The sequence below is a fragment of the Tricharina praecox genome, assembly GCF_024521635.1.
Source record: "Tricharina praecox strain CBS 144465 chromosome Unknown BZA05scaffold_10, whole genome shotgun sequence".
Lineage (NCBI taxonomy): Eukaryota > Fungi > Ascomycota > Pezizomycetes > Pezizales > Pyronemataceae > Tricharina > Tricharina praecox.
Genome location: NW_026250412.1, coordinates 493,539 through 508,902, shown reverse-complemented (window position 1 = coordinate 508,902; position 15,364 = coordinate 493,539). Strand labels below are relative to the sequence as shown.

The 15,364-nt window shown below is 52.6% G+C and overlaps 5 protein-coding genes across 5 annotated transcripts; 4 read left to right on the top strand and 1 right to left on the bottom strand.

Moving 5' to 3' along the window:
- The first annotated feature begins 104 nt into the window (after positions 1-104).
- Positions 105-720, top strand: BZA05DRAFT_396036 (Rab5-interacting protein-domain-containing protein). Its single transcript, XM_051483500.1, has 2 exons — positions 105-276; positions 327-720. The coding sequence occupies exons 1-2, from the start codon at positions 205-207 to the stop codon at positions 591-593; spliced, it is 339 nt and encodes a 112-aa protein (XP_051340031.1). The 5' UTR covers positions 105-204; the 3' UTR covers positions 594-720.
- BZA05DRAFT_396034 (quinon protein alcohol dehydrogenase-like superfamily) lies at positions 721-3,914 on the bottom strand. The gene is made up of 6 exons (XM_051483499.1): positions 3,828-3,914; positions 2,400-3,765; positions 2,138-2,341; positions 1,557-2,084; positions 1,104-1,505; positions 721-1,051 (listed from the first exon to the last, which is right to left on the bottom strand). The coding sequence occupies exons 1-6, from the start codon at positions 3,842-3,844 to the stop codon at positions 764-766; spliced, it is 2,805 nt and encodes a 934-aa protein (XP_051340030.1). The 5' UTR covers positions 3,845-3,914; the 3' UTR covers positions 721-763.
- A 79-nt stretch (positions 3,915-3,993) lies between these two features.
- On the top strand, positions 3,994-7,232 carry BZA05DRAFT_396032 (putative Pre-mRNA-splicing factor prp1). Its single transcript, XM_051483498.1, has 2 exons — positions 3,994-4,437; positions 4,550-7,232. Exons 1-2 carry the CDS (start codon positions 4,079-4,081, stop codon positions 6,978-6,980), a joined length of 2,790 nt encoding a protein of 929 aa, XP_051340029.1. The 5' UTR covers positions 3,994-4,078; the 3' UTR covers positions 6,981-7,232.
- Positions 7,233-8,710: 1,478 nt separating this feature from the next.
- On the top strand, positions 8,711-11,594 carry BZA05DRAFT_396029 (pyruvate kinase). Its single transcript, XM_051483497.1, has 8 exons — positions 8,711-9,193; positions 9,310-9,354; positions 9,433-9,479; positions 9,671-9,751; positions 9,814-9,935; positions 9,993-10,826; positions 10,887-11,168; positions 11,294-11,594. The coding sequence occupies exons 1-8, from the start codon at positions 9,082-9,084 to the stop codon at positions 11,313-11,315; spliced, it is 1,545 nt and encodes a 514-aa protein (XP_051340028.1). The 5' UTR covers positions 8,711-9,081; the 3' UTR covers positions 11,316-11,594.
- A 494-nt stretch (positions 11,595-12,088) lies between these two features.
- Positions 12,089-15,167, top strand: BZA05DRAFT_372601 (Sec1 family protein). Its single transcript, XM_051481709.1, has 8 exons — positions 12,089-12,430; positions 12,500-12,540; positions 12,604-12,691; positions 12,763-12,912; positions 12,974-13,806; positions 13,864-13,952; positions 14,005-15,071; positions 15,092-15,167. Exons 1-7 carry the CDS (start codon positions 12,400-12,402, stop codon positions 14,864-14,866), a joined length of 2,094 nt encoding a protein of 697 aa, XP_051340027.1. The 5' UTR covers positions 12,089-12,399; the 3' UTR covers positions 14,867-15,071; positions 15,092-15,167.
- The last annotated feature ends 197 nt before the right edge of the window (positions 15,168-15,364 follow it).

Genomic DNA, 15,364 nt, shown 5'->3' with positions numbered 1-15,364 from the left:
GTAGTGCTAGCGCGCGTTTTTGGTGATTGTCCTCACGTGATCTTGTACTCTAGCCAATCAACGTCAAACAACGTCACGCTTGCCTCTGTTCCACCGAGTTAACCTGCAGCAGCCATTCAACTCCACGAAACCATCAACCTCATCACAGCAACACCTTCAACCCGCCGCTTTCAATCCTTCAACCCTTCAACCACACCATTCAAAATGTCGCTTACTGAAGAACGGGAGCTCCAAATCACCCCGCTGGTCGTGGAAAATGTCATGCACAACACCAAGGTAACATACCGGAGACCGAGACAGCTCCCAGTTAGCTAACTCGGCGCCAGACGATAACCGACATTCGCTCCCTCACATCCTCCGTCCTCGGTGTCGCAGCGGGTATCCTCGGCCTCGAGTCGCTCGTGGGGTTTATCTTCTACCTCGTGGGCAGCTTATTTGTCGGAGTACTCATGCTCCTCCTCATCGCCGACCGCGCGCCAAAAAGCTACTTCCAAAGCCAATTCGACATCTGGGCGCATGAGGTGTTCGGAACGAATTCATTCTTCTCTTTCGTGTTGACATGGACGCTATTCTACAATCTTGTGCGGGCATGAAGGGATACCTGGTTAGGGGATGTGTATTTAATAGTGGTGGCATCGGCGTCTGGTGTTCTGTTCTTGCGACAATGACAATGATGACAGTGGTGGAAATGTTTGAACTTTTGTAATAACGCACCGGACTACATCTATATTACACCGAAATATGGTTCCGTCCGCTTCCTTTCTTATGCCAAAGTTGCAAATCCACGCTTCTTCTTGTTGCGCTCCTCCATGTCCTTGAACTCCTCCTCGTCTATAAAGTTCTTGGATTTCTTCGCGTCGACACCACCCTTGATGTATCGCACTGCCGCAAGGTTGAAGCCCATTTCATCCTTTTGGTGTTTCAGCGCTGCCCGCAGATGACCGCGTATACTATCCAGCATGTTCCTCATCGTCTTGCTCGCCACGATCTGTTTGTGATGTGTCTTGAGGAGGAAGAAGAGGACGCGACAGGCGAGAGGGATATTCCATTCCTAGAAACCGCGTCAGTAATGAAGCGAATGCATTTTACGAAGAAGCCTATACTCTTTCAGCAAAGATGTCAAGGAAAGTGAGCATATCCACAGCCTTATCGAACGGCAAAACTAGCAAAGCATCCTGCAAGCTTGCTGCCTTGATCTTCCTGACAACATCGAGCACATGCCTCTCCGCACTTATCCCGCCGAGTGCGATGTACAGCGCATTTCTTGGTGGCATGGCAAGGTTTGGTGTTGACTCCTTCGCGGCGTAGTACTCCTTCATCAAAGCAAGATCGTTGATACCCAGTTCAAGCGCTTCCATGATGTTCTCTCCCGCCGTGAGAGTCTCCAAGGTCTGCTTTCCGGCGGAGGTTGCTTCACCATCCTCACCTTCGCCCTCAAGGGATGTGGTAAGAGTGGTCTCATAGAGTTCTTCGAGTTCTTTCTCCCGCTCTTCCTCGAGGAATATCTGGTGACACTGTTAGTGAGCATTCTAGCATTTGCTATGCAGTCAACTTACAGGCTCGTCGGTTTGCTCCCATACTCGGATACTCTTGTCGTGACTCGCACTGACAATGATATCACTGGACTTACCAGCCGCAAGCGCAAGCACCTCTCCGAAATGGCCTTCAAGCTTCATGATATGCTCAAACTTATCACCATCCCAGTACTTGATCAACTTATCTTTACTAGCGGAGAAAAAGTTGTGCGAGTTCTTCTCGAACTTGACCTGCATGATTGAGTCCTGGTGAGCAAAGAAACTTTTGTGGCAATCACCGAAGTCAAGACCCCAGATTTTGACGTTCTTGTCTGCGGAACATGTGGCGATCAGCTTCGAGTCGTGAGAGATGTCCATGTTCAGCACGGGCAGCTTGTGTCCGTACAAGTTGAGGAGATGTTTTAGGGTGTCGGTGAAGAAGACTTTGACGGTGTTGTCGAGCAGCGCCAGGGCAAGGAGCTTTCCATTGGGAGAGTAGCAGACACTCAGAACGTCATCGGTGACTTTCAGGACGCGGGTCTGCTTGAGTCTCAGCCGTGGCGTAGTTCTCTGGAGAGCTGTTAGCAAATCTAGATGTATCCATATAGGTGATTCTCGCTGACCTTTGTTCCTGGGATCTCTTCCTCTACAACTTGGAAATCCCAGAATTTTGCAGACTTGTCGGCGCTGCTGGTCACCATGCTCTTTCCATCCGGGTGGACTTGCAAGGCCCACACTGCACCCTCATGGGCATTGATGGTCTCGATCAGTTGTGACGATGCCACATCAAACATCTCAATTTCTCCGGTCTTGGTTCCCACTACGACCTATTTCGTCTGGTTAGCAACTCGAGACACCGTAAGAAGGGTTCAAGGAAGGGCTCACAATCTTGTCACCGGGCAGGAAGGAACAGCATAGAGCGTAACCGCATTCGAATGTCCTAATACATATCCCCGTCCTTACGTTCCATATCTTCAAAGAGCCATTTGACGCGGATGCCAACATTCGATCATCTGTGCTCAATGACACCGACCGGATATCTGTTCTGTGTCCTGGGAGCTCAACGGAATATAGCTTATTGTACTCAGGTAACTCCGCGGTTTTCTTTTCTCCTTGCTTCTGGATAGTGTAGAATTCCAACGAGTTGTTAGTGCAAGATATGAGCAGTTCCAGATCAGAGCTCTTGCTCCGAGGCTTCACCGCCCAATCTACGCTCTTCACTTTCCCACCAGACCGTACCACCACATAAGAGACAAATATATCCCCTATGCTTGCCGCCATTATTCCCTCATCTTCCAACTTCTCGCCCTTTTGCTCCTTGCGCTTCCGTTTCCGCTTCATCGCTTTCTGTACCTCATCTGCATTTCGTATCCGCCAGACCTCCACATTCTTGTCGATGCCATGCACCGCAAAGAAGTTTCCATCCGGATGGAAATTTATTGATGCTGTTCGGTCTCTGATCTGCCGATATAGTGTTCCCCGGTCGACCAGACAATCCATGCCACTACTCGCGCGCGATTCGAGATTCTCCGTGTCGATTGACCATACCTTCATCTCTCCGTCTTGGCCTGCAGTGATACACCCCCGGTGGTCCGGCATGAGCGCCATGGTCCAGCACTCTCCGTGGTGTGCCACATGTGTCTCCACGCAATGTTGCGTAGACAGATCCCACAACTTGATCAGAGTGTCCTTTCCAGTACTGAGAATCCAGCCGCCGCCGTCCGCCGCATCCCGCATCTTATGGTCCCCATCGTCCTCCGAATGCCGCAGGAATTGTAGTCCGGTAATCTGATCCTTATGTCCACGAAGACGGTATAACCCCACTTCCGCAATCAAGTCCCACACAATGATATGTGCATCGCGCCCACCACTCGCCAGTCTGGTGCCGCTCTCGTCCCACGCTAGTGCCGAAACCGCAGATTTGTGCCCATTGAACGAGATCACAACCGTTCCCGTCTTCGAATCCCACAGGCGAATAGACCCATCGACGTAACCGACCGCAAATATATCGCTGTCCGTCCTGCTCTGCGAGATCACCGACACCTCCGACTTGTTCTTGGGGTCGTTCCAGCGGGAGAGAAGCTCGCCCTTCTTGATATCCCAGGTGAGCACTTCTTCGTTTGCGGGGACAACTGCGCGACCTGCGGCCGTGGTACGCGTTGTGGCGGCCGTGGTAGAGGGTTCGGGTGTCCAGACGGCGTTCGCGGTGCCAGAGGCGACAACACCGAAGGTTTTTAGGTGTTCCCACCGGCTGTAATTTCACAAAATTTTGTTAACGGGCAGTTCGGAGGGTGAGGAAAGGGTTTGGCATACAGATATGACTTGACCATGGCTGTTTGGGCTGTCTAATCGAATATCGCCGTTTCGAGGTGTTTCTTCAAAAAAAAAAGTGAAACTCGGAGCAAAGCTAATGCGGTTCCCTGTCAGTGCCCAGGCTTAAGCTACACCATTACACAGGGTAAGCGACTGGCATTGAGAACCCTCTTGAACCCGCCATCTCCGCGTGTCACCAGTTTCCAGCTCTTCGCGTGAAAGATCCAACAACACCCCCGAAACACCCATCAATGTCGAAACGCAACTTCCTCGAGCAAGAAGCGCCGGCAAACTACGTCGCCGGATTGGGCCGTGGTGCCACCGGCTTCACCACCCGATCCGATATCGGCCCTGCACGGGAAGGACCGTCGGAAGAGGCAATCAAGGCAGCTCTCGCACGGCGGGCGGAAGCTCAAGGTCTCGCGCCTCCCACTGCCTACGGCGCCGACAAGAAAAAGGACGATGACGACGACGACGACCCCCGCTTCCAAGATCCTGAGAATGAAGTCGGGCTGTTTGCCGGCGGCGCGTACGATGAAGACGACGACGAGGCCGATAGGATATACCAAACGGTCGACGAGAAAATGGAGAAGCGGCGGAAAACTCAAAGGTACTACCTCCCCCACTATACCATTTCTACGGTACTTTGTTTATCCCGTCTGTGTGTGATCTTTACTTTAGATGGAATACGTTTACCGACGAGATTTTTTGCGGCGCGTTAGGGAGCTGAGAGAAAAGGCCGAGCGAGAGGAATACGAAGCGATGAACCCGAAGATTCAGCAGCAGTTTGCCGACTTGAAGCGAGCGCTGTCCACCGTCAGCGACGACGAGTGGGCGAATCTACCGGAGGTTGGAGATTTGACTGGTCGGAATCGCCGCGCAAGGCAAGCCATGCGACAGAAATTCTATCCTACACCAGACTCGGTGCTTGCCGGTGCAGTCAGTGGATCGGAGTTCGAGACATCCGTACAAGAGGATGGAGCGCCTTCCTCGGCGAGTCAAGATCAGGTCGATGGTACGATGACGAATTTCGTCAACATTGGAAAGGCGAAGACGAAGGTGCTCGAGGCGAGGCTGGATCGGAGTATATCTGGGACGAGCACGAGCGATTCAGCATCAGGCTCGACCAATATCGACCCCAAGGGATATCTCACCAGCTTGTCACGGAATACTACGCAGAGCGCTGAGCAGATCGGCGACATCAAACGTGTACGCGAACTGTTGGAGAGTGTTATCCGTACCAACCCCAAGCATGGACCGGGCTGGATTGCCGCTGCGAGATTGGAGGAGGTGGCGGGAAAGATGGTGGCTGCGCGGACGATCATGCAGCGTGGTTGCGAACATTGTCCCAAGAATGAGGATGTGTGGCTAGAAGCGATGCGATTGAATGAAGTCCATAACGCCAAAATCATTGCAGCAAATGCGGTGAAACACAACCCGAAGGCGGTGCGATTGTGGGTGGAAGCTATGAAGCTGGAAACTGATCCCAGAGCGAAAAAGAAGGTCATCAGAAAGGCGCTGGATATCATTCCGCAGTCGGTAATGCTGTGGAAGGAGGCAGTCAAACTGGAGGCAGATCCGAATGATGCTAAGATCCTGCTGGCTCGTGCGGTGGAACTTATCCCTCTGAGTGTGGAGTTGTGGCTGGCATTGGCCCGTTTGGAGACATTTGAGAATGCGCAGGCCGTCCTCAACAAAGCCCGCAAAGCCATCCCAACAAGCCATGAGATTTGGTTGGCCGCCGCAAGACTCCAGGAGCAGCAAGGCAATGCGAACAAGATCAACGTTATGAAACGTGCCGTCCAAGCACTCGCGCGTGTGGAAGCCATGTTGTCCCGTGAGGACTGGATTAAGGAAGCTGAGAAATGCGAAGAAGAGGGAGCGGTGGAAACCTGTCATTCCATCATCCGTGAAACCCTTGGCTGGCAATTGGAAGAAGACGACGGCCGTAAAAAGATCTGGATGGATGACGCCGAAGCCAGCATCTCCCGCGGCAGATACGAAACTGCACGAGCAATCTACGCCTATGCTCTGCGAGTCTTCTACACCAAAAAGAGCATCTGGCGCGCCGCCGCAGAATTGGAGAAGAACCACGGTACGAAGGAAGCGCTGTGGAGTCTTCTCGAAAAAGCAGTCGAGGCGTGTCCACAGAGCGAGATCCTGTGGATGATGCTCGCTAAGGAGAAGTGGCAAGCCGGTGAAATCGACGGCGCCCGTGTCGTCCTCGGGAAGGCATTCAGCCAGAACCCCAACAACGAAGACATCTGGCTTGCCGCCGTCAAACTCGAGGCGGAGAACCAACAACATGAGGCTGCACGAACACTCCTCGCCACGGCACGACGGGAAGCAGGTACCGACAGAGTATGGATCAAGAGCGTGGCGTTCGAACGACAACAGGGCAACACCGACGCCGCCCTCGAACTTGTCAACGAGGGTCTACAACTCTATCCCAAAGCTGACAAGCTATGGATGATGAAAGGCCAAATATATGAATCCGAGAACAAACTCCCACCTGCTCGAGAAGCCTACAACGCCGGTACCAAAACCTGTCCCAAGTCGGCACCACTATGGCTCCTCCTTGCGCGTCTCGAAGAAAAAGCCGGTGTTTTAGTCCGCGCCCGTTCCATCCTCGACCGCGCTCGCCTCGCCGTGCCCAAATGCCCCGAGCTCTGGTGCGAATCCGTCCGCATCGAGCGCCGCGGCAACAACCCCACACAAGCAAAGACGCTCATGGCAAAGGCTCTGCAAGAGTGCCCGCACAGCGGACTTCTATGGGCGGAGAGTGTATGGTATCTTGAAGCGCGCACCCACCGTCGCCCACGACTAGTCGAAGCTATCGAGAAAGTTGGCAACGATCCCATCCTCTATGTCGCCGTTGCCCGCAACTTCTGGGCGGAACGAAAGCTTCCCAAGGCTATGAACTGGTTTGAGAAGGCAATCCTCGTGGACCCGGACTATGGCGACACCTGGGCGTGGTACTGGAAGTTCTTGGCCCAACACGGCAGTGAGGAGAAGCGCGCGGATGTGCTGGTTAAACTCTCGATCACCGAGCCACGGCATGGTGAGGTGTGGCAGAGGGTTGCGAAGGATCCGCGTGCAAGATTCAAGAACTCGGAGGAAATATTGCATGCGGTTGTTAAAGAGCTGGAATGAACGGAGGTGATAGACTGAATTTTTTCCGCTAAAGTACTTGACATGTTTTTTTACTTACGGGGTTTGGAGCGAATTGGACTGGCCGACGGCTTCTCATTGGAGATTGGAAGGAGATGTGTATATTATAGCTGGGTAATCACGAAGAGGGTCGTAACTTGAATCTGGAGCATGCACACATCTTGATTCTTCACTGGGCAGGCCGTCATCTGCAGCAAAGGCGGATCAAGTATCAGCACCAGTGGCCACTAGGGCATATGATAAACACATGTAAAACAGCTTTCCCGTCATCACGTATGGCGAACAGGCACAAGAGATCCGAGAATCGCCAATCTAGCGGCCGCAAGCGAGTGGTATAGTTTTCCCGGTTCGACGGATAGCAGGCCATCGTCAGCCGAACGTTCCCGAGGATCCCGATGCCCGATTTCCGAAACTGTTAACGTTCGCCTGGCCCCATGAACAGCCAAACAGAAACTTTCCCCACAAACAAATAAGCTTTCCTAGTTGTCCGGATACCCTGAGGCGGATCGACCGTACCTGGCGTATCTTACCTGGCGGTAGATCGTAGGGCTGAGTTGACGTCGGCTTAGGCTTCGGAGTGATGGGGACCGAGACACTCCACCGACCTACTCTATGTAGGGCTGGCCGTATGAAGGGACCACGGTAGTGGGTGAGGCTTGCATGATAATCAGTGGTTTTGCTATACTTTTGGACTTGTTCATGTCAACGGCCTGTGTAGAGTTGAGGATCTACAGCGGATGCTGAAGCCGACGACCGACAGTCACGTATGATCACTCGTATCATTGCAAAAATTGTGTTGTGACCTCACTGGGCATCACACATGCATCTCAAGACCTTTCCACCCCCTCTTAGAGGAGCCATTACTACTGGGAATAGATGTATTTGAGTTCCGAGGTCAACCCTTTGGGCTAACACCGCTCGAGCCTTCCGTAGGTAGAGTGACCGGCCGTGCCAAGTGTCGTCAACCTTCTGTCCAGTGCTCTGCGGTTACACACTCTCCGGCCATTTGCTGCCCGTTCTGCGAGGATTTTTTTCCGGATGCTGGTCCGCTGGCCGCGATGACTTTACATACTCATCACCCCCATCATGCAGGAACTATCTTGAAAGCCCGAGACATCGGACACGCGTACGGCGGGGTCGGGGGTCGGGGATTGGTGGTGCTCGCCGAGGCGGGGATGAACTTGAAGTTTCAAACTCGGAGTTGCATCCGCGGGTGGCGCGAGAGCCGTGGCGGCCGGGGAGGGGTTCCTTATCTGTCGCTAATTAGGTCGGCCATGAGACGGTCGTTGTCAAACAGCCAGTCCTGTGAGCCCGTGTGTAACTGAAGACTGGGTTTTCCTCAACAAGATGTTGTCCCCACACCTTTCCTTCTTTTTCGGAAAATGTACGTAAATTTTCTGCACCTTGGATTTTTTTTTTCTTTCTCGCCGTTCTTGGGGATTTTTTAGATGTCCCACGGTCTAGCTGATGGAGCTCGCCGATGATGCATCAGGACTAGTTGGATAGGGCGCCGCCTGCGGCTTACACACTGCTTTTAGGAATTAGATATCCTTGATGGTGTTTTATTTCTTCGCGCTGGTCTGGTCTGGCGTTTGGTATCTGTTACAAAATACGCACCGCAAGACTCGGCAGATAGAGGCATGAGATCTACACGGTGGAATAGAATGTCTTATACTCTCCTCACCGTGGTGGGGGTAAGCATGCCGATTTGTCGACGGACTGGATAGAAGCTGTGTGTGGCCATGAGGCGAGAGGAAACGAAACTAGGCCAGATGGCCGGACACGACGTCAGCCGTAGTTATCGAGCCCTCGTTGCTGCGGGAGAAGACACAGATGAAGCCGCCATGACAACTAGCGCATATATTTCTCAAAACAACAAACATGACCATAGCACCATCTTGGGAGCTAAAAGGAACCCCTCATATCGCCCGCCAAAGAAAAAAAGTCAATCTCTCCCACCATCACCTCCTCCTCCTCCGCCACCCTCCATCCCCAACTTCTCTCTCTTCCTCTTCCTTCTCCTTCTCTTCACCCTCCTCACACATCCTCTTCGCCCTCCTACATCCCTCCTACCACCGCCATCATGTCCTACGCCAACGAGAACGTTAGCACCCACTACGAGTGGTTGAGCAGGCTCAATGTCGACAACCGCCCTAAGAACAACTACAGGCGGACGTCCATCATCTGCACGATTGGTATGCTACCACCCACCCCGCTTTCCCTTCTTCCGGGCTCATACCTGCGCCGTTCTCCGTGCACCGTTGGATATATGTGTTTGTGTATCCATTTGCTGACAGCGCATCGTGAATAGGTCCCAAGACTAACTCCGTGGAGATGATTAACAAGCTCCGTCAAGGTATCCATCAGCTCGCAGACTCCTGGTAGTAGCTGGCGCACGATTTGGATCCGGTTCGCTCATCATGTTATGCAATAGCTGGACTGAACATCGTCCGTATGAACTTTTCTCACGGTTCTTACGAGGTATTTACTTGATCCTCCTTCATTGCAATGTTCTGCTCTGCTTTGTCGTGGTTTTGAGGGCTGCGGGGTAGTAGTGAGCTTATGGTGGGGGATGCATCTCGATATTCCCCTTTACGCCTAGCTTGCCGCTACTTCCCACCCTGCGTCATACCTCCTGGATGTTGTGGCTGACGAGAGCTCCGATCGTCTAGTACCACCAAAGCGTTATCGACAACACTCACCAGGCCGAGAAGGAGTACCAAGGACGTCCCGTTGCCATTGCTCTGGACACTGTGAGTGCTACCCAATTCCGTGGTTCGCTATTCGGCGAACTCGTATGCTGACGGCTGCACAGAAAGGACCCGAGATCCGTACTGGAAACACCAAGGGTGATGAAGATTTTCCCATTTCCGCTGGCACGGAAATGATTATCTCCACCGACGACCAATATGCCACCACTTGCGACGACAAGATCATGTAAGCTTGATACTGCTGGTTCTCCTCTACGCTGTAGTACCGCGCTGACGACCGCAGGTACGTCGATTACAAGAACATCACCAAGGTCATCGAGGCTGGCCGCATCATCTACGTTGACGATGGTGTTCTGTCTTTCCAGGTCTTGGAGGTCGTTGATGAGAAGACCATCAAGGTCAAGTGCTTGAACAACGGAAAGATCTCTTCCAAGAAGGGTGTTAACCTTCCCAAGACCGATGTCGACCTTCCTCCTCTGTCCGAGAAGGACAAGGCCGATCTCCGATTCGGTGTCAAGAACAAGGTCGACATGGTCTTCGCTTCGTTCATCCGCAAGGGATCCGACATTGCTGCCATCCGTGAGGTCCTCGGTGAGGACGGAAAGGATATCCAGATCATCGCCAAGATCGAGAACCAGCAGGGTGTTAACAACTTCGACGAGATTCTCAAGCAGACTGACGGTGTTATGGTTGCCCGTGGTGATCTCGGTATCGAGATTCCCCCGGCGCAGGTGTTCATTGCGCAGAAGATGATGATCGCGAAGTGCAACTTGGCCGGAAAGCCCATCATCTGTGCCACTCAGATGCTCGAGTCGATGACCTACAACCCCCGTCCCACTCGGGCCGAGGTTTCTGACGTAGGAAACGCCGTTCTCGATGGTGCGGATTGTGTCATGTTGTCCGGAGAGACCGCCAAGGGCAACTACCCCATCGAGTCCGTGTCGATGATGCACGAGACCTGCTTGTTGGCCGAGACCGCCATTCCCTACGCCCCTCTGTTCAACGAGCTCCGCTCGCTGGTCTCCCGCCCTACCGGCACCCCCGAGACTTGCGCCATCGCTGCTGTTAGTGCCAGTATGGAGCAGAGAGCTGGTGCCATCATTGTGCTCTCCACTTCGTGAGTTCATTTGTCCTCCCCAAATACTGAGTTCCATGGCTGATGATCTGGCGCACCTAGTGGTATGACTGCTCGTCTTATCTCCAAGTACAGCCCGACCTGCCCGATCATTATGGTCACTCGCAACGCCGCTGCTGCCCGCTACTCGCACTTGTCGCGTGGCGTGTACCCCTTCCACTACCCCGAGCAGAAGCCCGATTTCAACAATGTTATCTGGCAGGAGGATGTTGACAAGCGGTTGAAGTGGGGCATGGACAAAGCTAAGGGTCTGGGTATCTTGGAGGGCGGCAGCACTGTCATTGCCGTCCAGGGCTGGAGAGGTGGTTTGGGCCACACCAACACGTAAGTTTCAAATCCCTCAGACGACTACTCTTCCGTGCCCCGCCTGTTTGGCTGGCTGGCAGTATGAAGGGATATAAGCGTCCGCGCTGCTTTTGATTTCCAGATGAACTGATAGATTAACATAGGCTTCGTGTCTTGACTGCTTAAAGCATGAAAATCCTTTGCGCGGCGGATCAACCCTTCGCATAGAATCGCGAGTGAGCGAGCGGAATTTGGGGAGTTTCATAGGAAAATGGGTGTGGAGAACTACATTAGGATGTAATACGGCCTTTAAGTGTAGCGTTAATGATGATGGGCGATGAAGGGCTTTTCTTTTTGTTCTTAGCAACAAAAAATAATGGAGAAGTGGGCTGGGCTTCTACCGTTTCGCTATGTCAATTAGCTTGAACTGTTAGATACAAACGTGTGGATAGCATCTGAAACTGCTGTGCTCTTGAAATGATCGGAACTCGTCGGCCCAAGACATTCTCAGCGGTCCCCACTGGCAAGATGGCCATTGGCCACTGGGTATCGCCGACTCGGTACTCTCTTCCGCTGTTTGATATCAATTGATCCAATTCGTATTTTTGAGTGGACTCTAACACGTATGGGGGAGATGCGGAATGGGTTGTAAACGTCATTCGCCGTTTCACTTAAATGGCCGTGGATTCGCGGGCTGAAATCGATACGTTTCCGCGGCCATGCCAGCGAGCGGCTGATCCATAGTATCAGGTGAGAACAATGCAATGGCCAGAACCTAAATAGAAACATTATCCTCTCCGCGTGTTCTCCACGTTTGGAACGCTTCAGAGAACTCTAGAATCGCTTTAGGTTGATCAATCAATCATGAAATATTGATATCATACATGATATATAGAATATCTCATTCCTCTCTCTATTACTGGGTTCCTCCGTTTCATCCCAGCGGCTCTCAGAATAATCTTGGCGTCAACTCAACGGAGATCTGCTTGTGACCTACTCTAATTGGCTGGAGCACTCTACTCTACACTACTAGTGTCCTATTCCTTACTCACCTTGTCTGCCTGCTCCTGTAACGATAATCCCATCCCGTATCCTTTTACGACCCCCTCCTACCCTTCCTCTCGCCCAGAACCTCGGAACCCCTCAGTGGAGCTGCTTTCCCCAACGACAGATCCACGAACTCTTACCGCCCCCTCACAAGCTCTTTGTTCGCTAGAGAAGCTCTCCTCCCCTTCCTCGTCGGCAAGAGAGAGCACAAGATTCCGAAACCATGGTCTCTCTATTAGAGATCCAGAAGAACGGTACGACATACCTTGAAGATCCCCCACCCTCCCCTGGGAATCTGTCAAACTAATGGTGCCTTTCCTCAGCTGTCATTGAGGCCATACGGACTACAAACCCCCCGAATACGGTCCGCATTACCTACCCAACCTGCCCTCGACATTCTCCTTGCCATACTAACGAGTGTGGATAGTGGCGATGTGTCGTCACCGACGAAAAGAGCTACAGGCTGTTGACGAATGTGATGGAGGAGCACCATATTTTGGACGAGAAAGTGTCGGGTACGTACGCCGCCGCTACTGTCGTCGAGTGTTGGCAAAGAGTGCTGATGGATGTCGGGCGGGATCAACAGAGGTGAGGAAGATCGAGGAGAAGCGCGTGCCACAGCCCATGGAATGTATCTATATCCTCACGCCAGACGATTTCTCGGTGAAGTGCCTGATCTCCGACTTTGCGCGGGAACGGCCACGGTACACTGCTGCGCATCTGTTGTGGACTTCTGGTATGCATACGGGATTTGAGGGGAGGGGGAGCTCGAGGTTAGTGCTAATGGCACGACACAGAGCTCGATAATCAGTTGCGGCAGCAAATCCTCAATTCCCCAGCTCGTGGTTTCATACGCGGCGAACGTGTCCTCTCGATCGATTTCTTCCCCCGCGAGTCCCATCTCTTTACCATGCGCGAGTCCACCTCATTCTTCAACCTATACCACCCGGAGTGTCGGGGCTTGGTGTCGCAGCATCTCGCCGACATGGCGCGTAAGATCGTGTGTGCGTGTGTATCGCTCGGAGAGTATCCCACAATCCGATACTACCGACCTCCGGGGTTTATGTTGCACGAGGCACGCGTACTGTCGGAGATTTTGGCAAAGAATGTCCAGGAAGAGCTGGACGAATACACAAAGAGACACCCGGAGTTCCCGCCACCCGCGGGAAATCGCCCACGTGGTGTGTTGTTCATCGTAGACAGATCCATGGACCTGTATGCGCCATTCCTGCACGAGTTTACGTATCAGGCCATGGCACAGGATCTTCTCGACATCAAGGAAGGGGATACGATCACGTACAAGGTGGACATAACGACCTCGACGGGGGAGTCGGAGGAGAAGGAGATGACCATCAGCGACGAGGACCAGGTCTGGGTTGCCAACAGGCATCAACACATGAAGGATACCATCGACCAGCTGATGGCCGACTTTGATAAGTTTTTGGGAGACAACAAGAACTTCGTCGACAGCCAGTCGTCGACAAGTCTGTACGCCATCAGGGATATGATGGCTAGCTTGCCGCAATACCAGGGTCAGAAGGATATGTACTCGTTACATTTGACTATGGCCCAGGAATGTATGGGTCAGTTTGAAACGAAGAAGTTGCCGGAGGTTGCGCTTTTAGAACAGGTATCTTCTTGATAATCGAGTGTCTCCATCATGGTCTGTCACTTACGTTGTGAATAGTCACTCTCGACTGGACTGGATGAAACCGGTCGTCCACCACGAAATGCTGCCGATACTCTTGTCCGACTCCTGGATGATCCGGCTCTAGGGTAAGCTCTCTGTTGCGATCGCAGCAATGCTCACTTGCTAACTGCATCTAAGACCTCCTGAGCGATTACGTTTGATAATACTCTACTTACTCTTCAAAGACGGCCTGCTGGAAGGCGACCTTCAGAAGCTGATCTTCCACTCGGTCCTACGGCGCATTGACGAGCGCGTGGTCCGCTCCCTCCACCTCCTCGGCGCCCGCATCACCAAACCTCTGAAAGATCCCACACCCAACCGCAACAGGTTCCGGAAACCCCGGCCTCTACCCGGAGCCGACGAAGAGCCCAACGACTTCTCACGGTACGCAACCGCGATGAAGCAGATGCTCGAGGACCACAAATCTGGCGTTCTGGACCCCTTGATCTTCCCCTACATCAAGCCCGAACTAGTATCTATGAGTACCGGAAGCTCCACCGACTCGGGTTCCCAATCCCTCCGCTCCGCCAAACCCACCTGGGCCGCCAAATCCCGCAACTCCATCATCGAGCCCCGCCAACGTGTGATTGTATTCATGGCCGGCGGCGCAACCTTCTCGGAAGCGCGCGTCTGCTACGAAATGTCCCGCGCCTCTCTCCGTGACGTATTCCTCGGCACCAGCCACATGATATCACCCAATTCCTTCCTCTCGCAACTCCAGGGCTTATCCGAATCGCGGGACAAACTCAAGATGCCGGCCGATGTCCCGGTAAAGACGGTACCGAAGCATCTCACGGACCCCGATCCGGTAATCCCAAAGCCTGCGCCACCACCGCCACCACAGCCTGTCCATAGACCTGCTGCACCAGCGACACCGGCACCGCAAGCCCATGCGCCCCCAGTAAAGGAGATGGGCGGGCTCACCGTGCATCATAAGCCTAACCGTCCGTACTACGAGGAGGACAAGAAGAAGAAGAAGAAGAAGTTTGGTATGTTTTAGATGCGTGGATGCGTGGAGTGGTGATTAGGGTGGGGGGTTGTAAGAAGATTGGACGACGGTGTGCGCTTTTTTCTTTTTTTTTCTTCTTTTCTTTCTGTCCCCGTTGGCGTAAATAGGGATATAATTCTTTGTGTTGTATTTGATTTCTAAAGTCGGTTCTTTTATGCGAATGGTGTGTTTTATTGATTGATTGATTGATTGATTGATTGATTGATTGATTGATTGTTGATTGATTGATATTGATACCTGCTCAGCTCATGCCGTGGATTTTTTTGTAAGTAAAGTAAAGTAAAGTAGCACCTAAGTAGCACCTAAGTAATACCTAAGTAACACCTAAGTATGGAATGAACGCTGGAAATGATTGACTGGACGGGACTGAGACTGGGATTGGACTGAGATTGGGACTGGGGCACGAGTGAGATATCGGGATTGAGATTGGAGCATCGAACGCAGGCACTTGGACTCCGTTAATGATGTCCTGCCATCTACGCCGCAAGC

What these genes read in the sequence shown, in the direction of transcription:
- BZA05DRAFT_372601 (XM_051481709.1), top strand. Translation starts at nt 12,400, where the DNA reads ATGGTCTCTCTATTAGAGATCCAGAAGAACG. An exon ending in GCATCTGTTGTGGACTTCTG is followed by an intron (nt 12,913 to 12,973) that starts GTATGCATACGG and finishes GGCACGACACAG; the next exon opens with AGCTCGATAATCAGTTGCGG. An exon ending in CTGGATGATCCGGCTCTAGG is followed by an intron (nt 13,953 to 14,004) that starts GTAAGCTCTCTG and finishes ACTGCATCTAAG; the next exon opens with ACCTCCTGAGCGATTACGTT.
- BZA05DRAFT_396034 (XM_051483499.1), bottom strand. An exon ending in TCCTGCCCGGTGACAAGATT is followed by an intron (nt 2,342 to 2,399) that starts GTGAGCCCTTCC and finishes CAGACGAAATAG; the next exon opens with GTCGTAGTGGGAACCAAGAC. An exon ending in GGGAGCAAACCGACGAGCCT is followed by an intron (nt 1,506 to 1,556) that starts GTAAGTTGACTG and finishes CAGTGTCACCAG; the next exon opens with ATATTCCTCGAGGAAGAGCG.
- BZA05DRAFT_396036 (XM_051483500.1), top strand. Translation starts at nt 205, where the DNA reads ATGTCGCTTACTGAAGAACGGGAGCTCCAAATCACCCCGCTGGTCGTG. An exon ending in ATGTCATGCACAACACCAAG is followed by an intron (nt 277 to 326) that starts GTAACATACCGG and finishes ACTCGGCGCCAG; the next exon opens with ACGATAACCGACATTCGCTC.
- BZA05DRAFT_396029 (XM_051483497.1), top strand. Translation starts at nt 9,082, where the DNA reads ATGTCCTACGCCAACGAGAACGTTAGCACCCACTACGAGTGGTTGAGC. An exon ending in GTCCATCATCTGCACGATTG is followed by an intron (nt 9,194 to 9,309) that starts GTATGCTACCAC and finishes CATCGTGAATAG; the next exon opens with GTCCCAAGACTAACTCCGTG. An exon ending in GGTTTGGGCCACACCAACAC is followed by an intron (nt 11,169 to 11,293) that starts GTAAGTTTCAAA and finishes AGATTAACATAG; the next exon opens with GCTTCGTGTCTTGACTGCTT.
- BZA05DRAFT_396032 (XM_051483498.1), top strand. Translation starts at nt 4,079, where the DNA reads ATGTCGAAACGCAACTTCCTCGAGCAAGAAGCGCCGGCAAACTACGTC. An exon ending in AAGCGGCGGAAAACTCAAAG is followed by an intron (nt 4,438 to 4,549) that starts GTACTACCTCCC and finishes GCGGCGCGTTAG; the next exon opens with GGAGCTGAGAGAAAAGGCCG.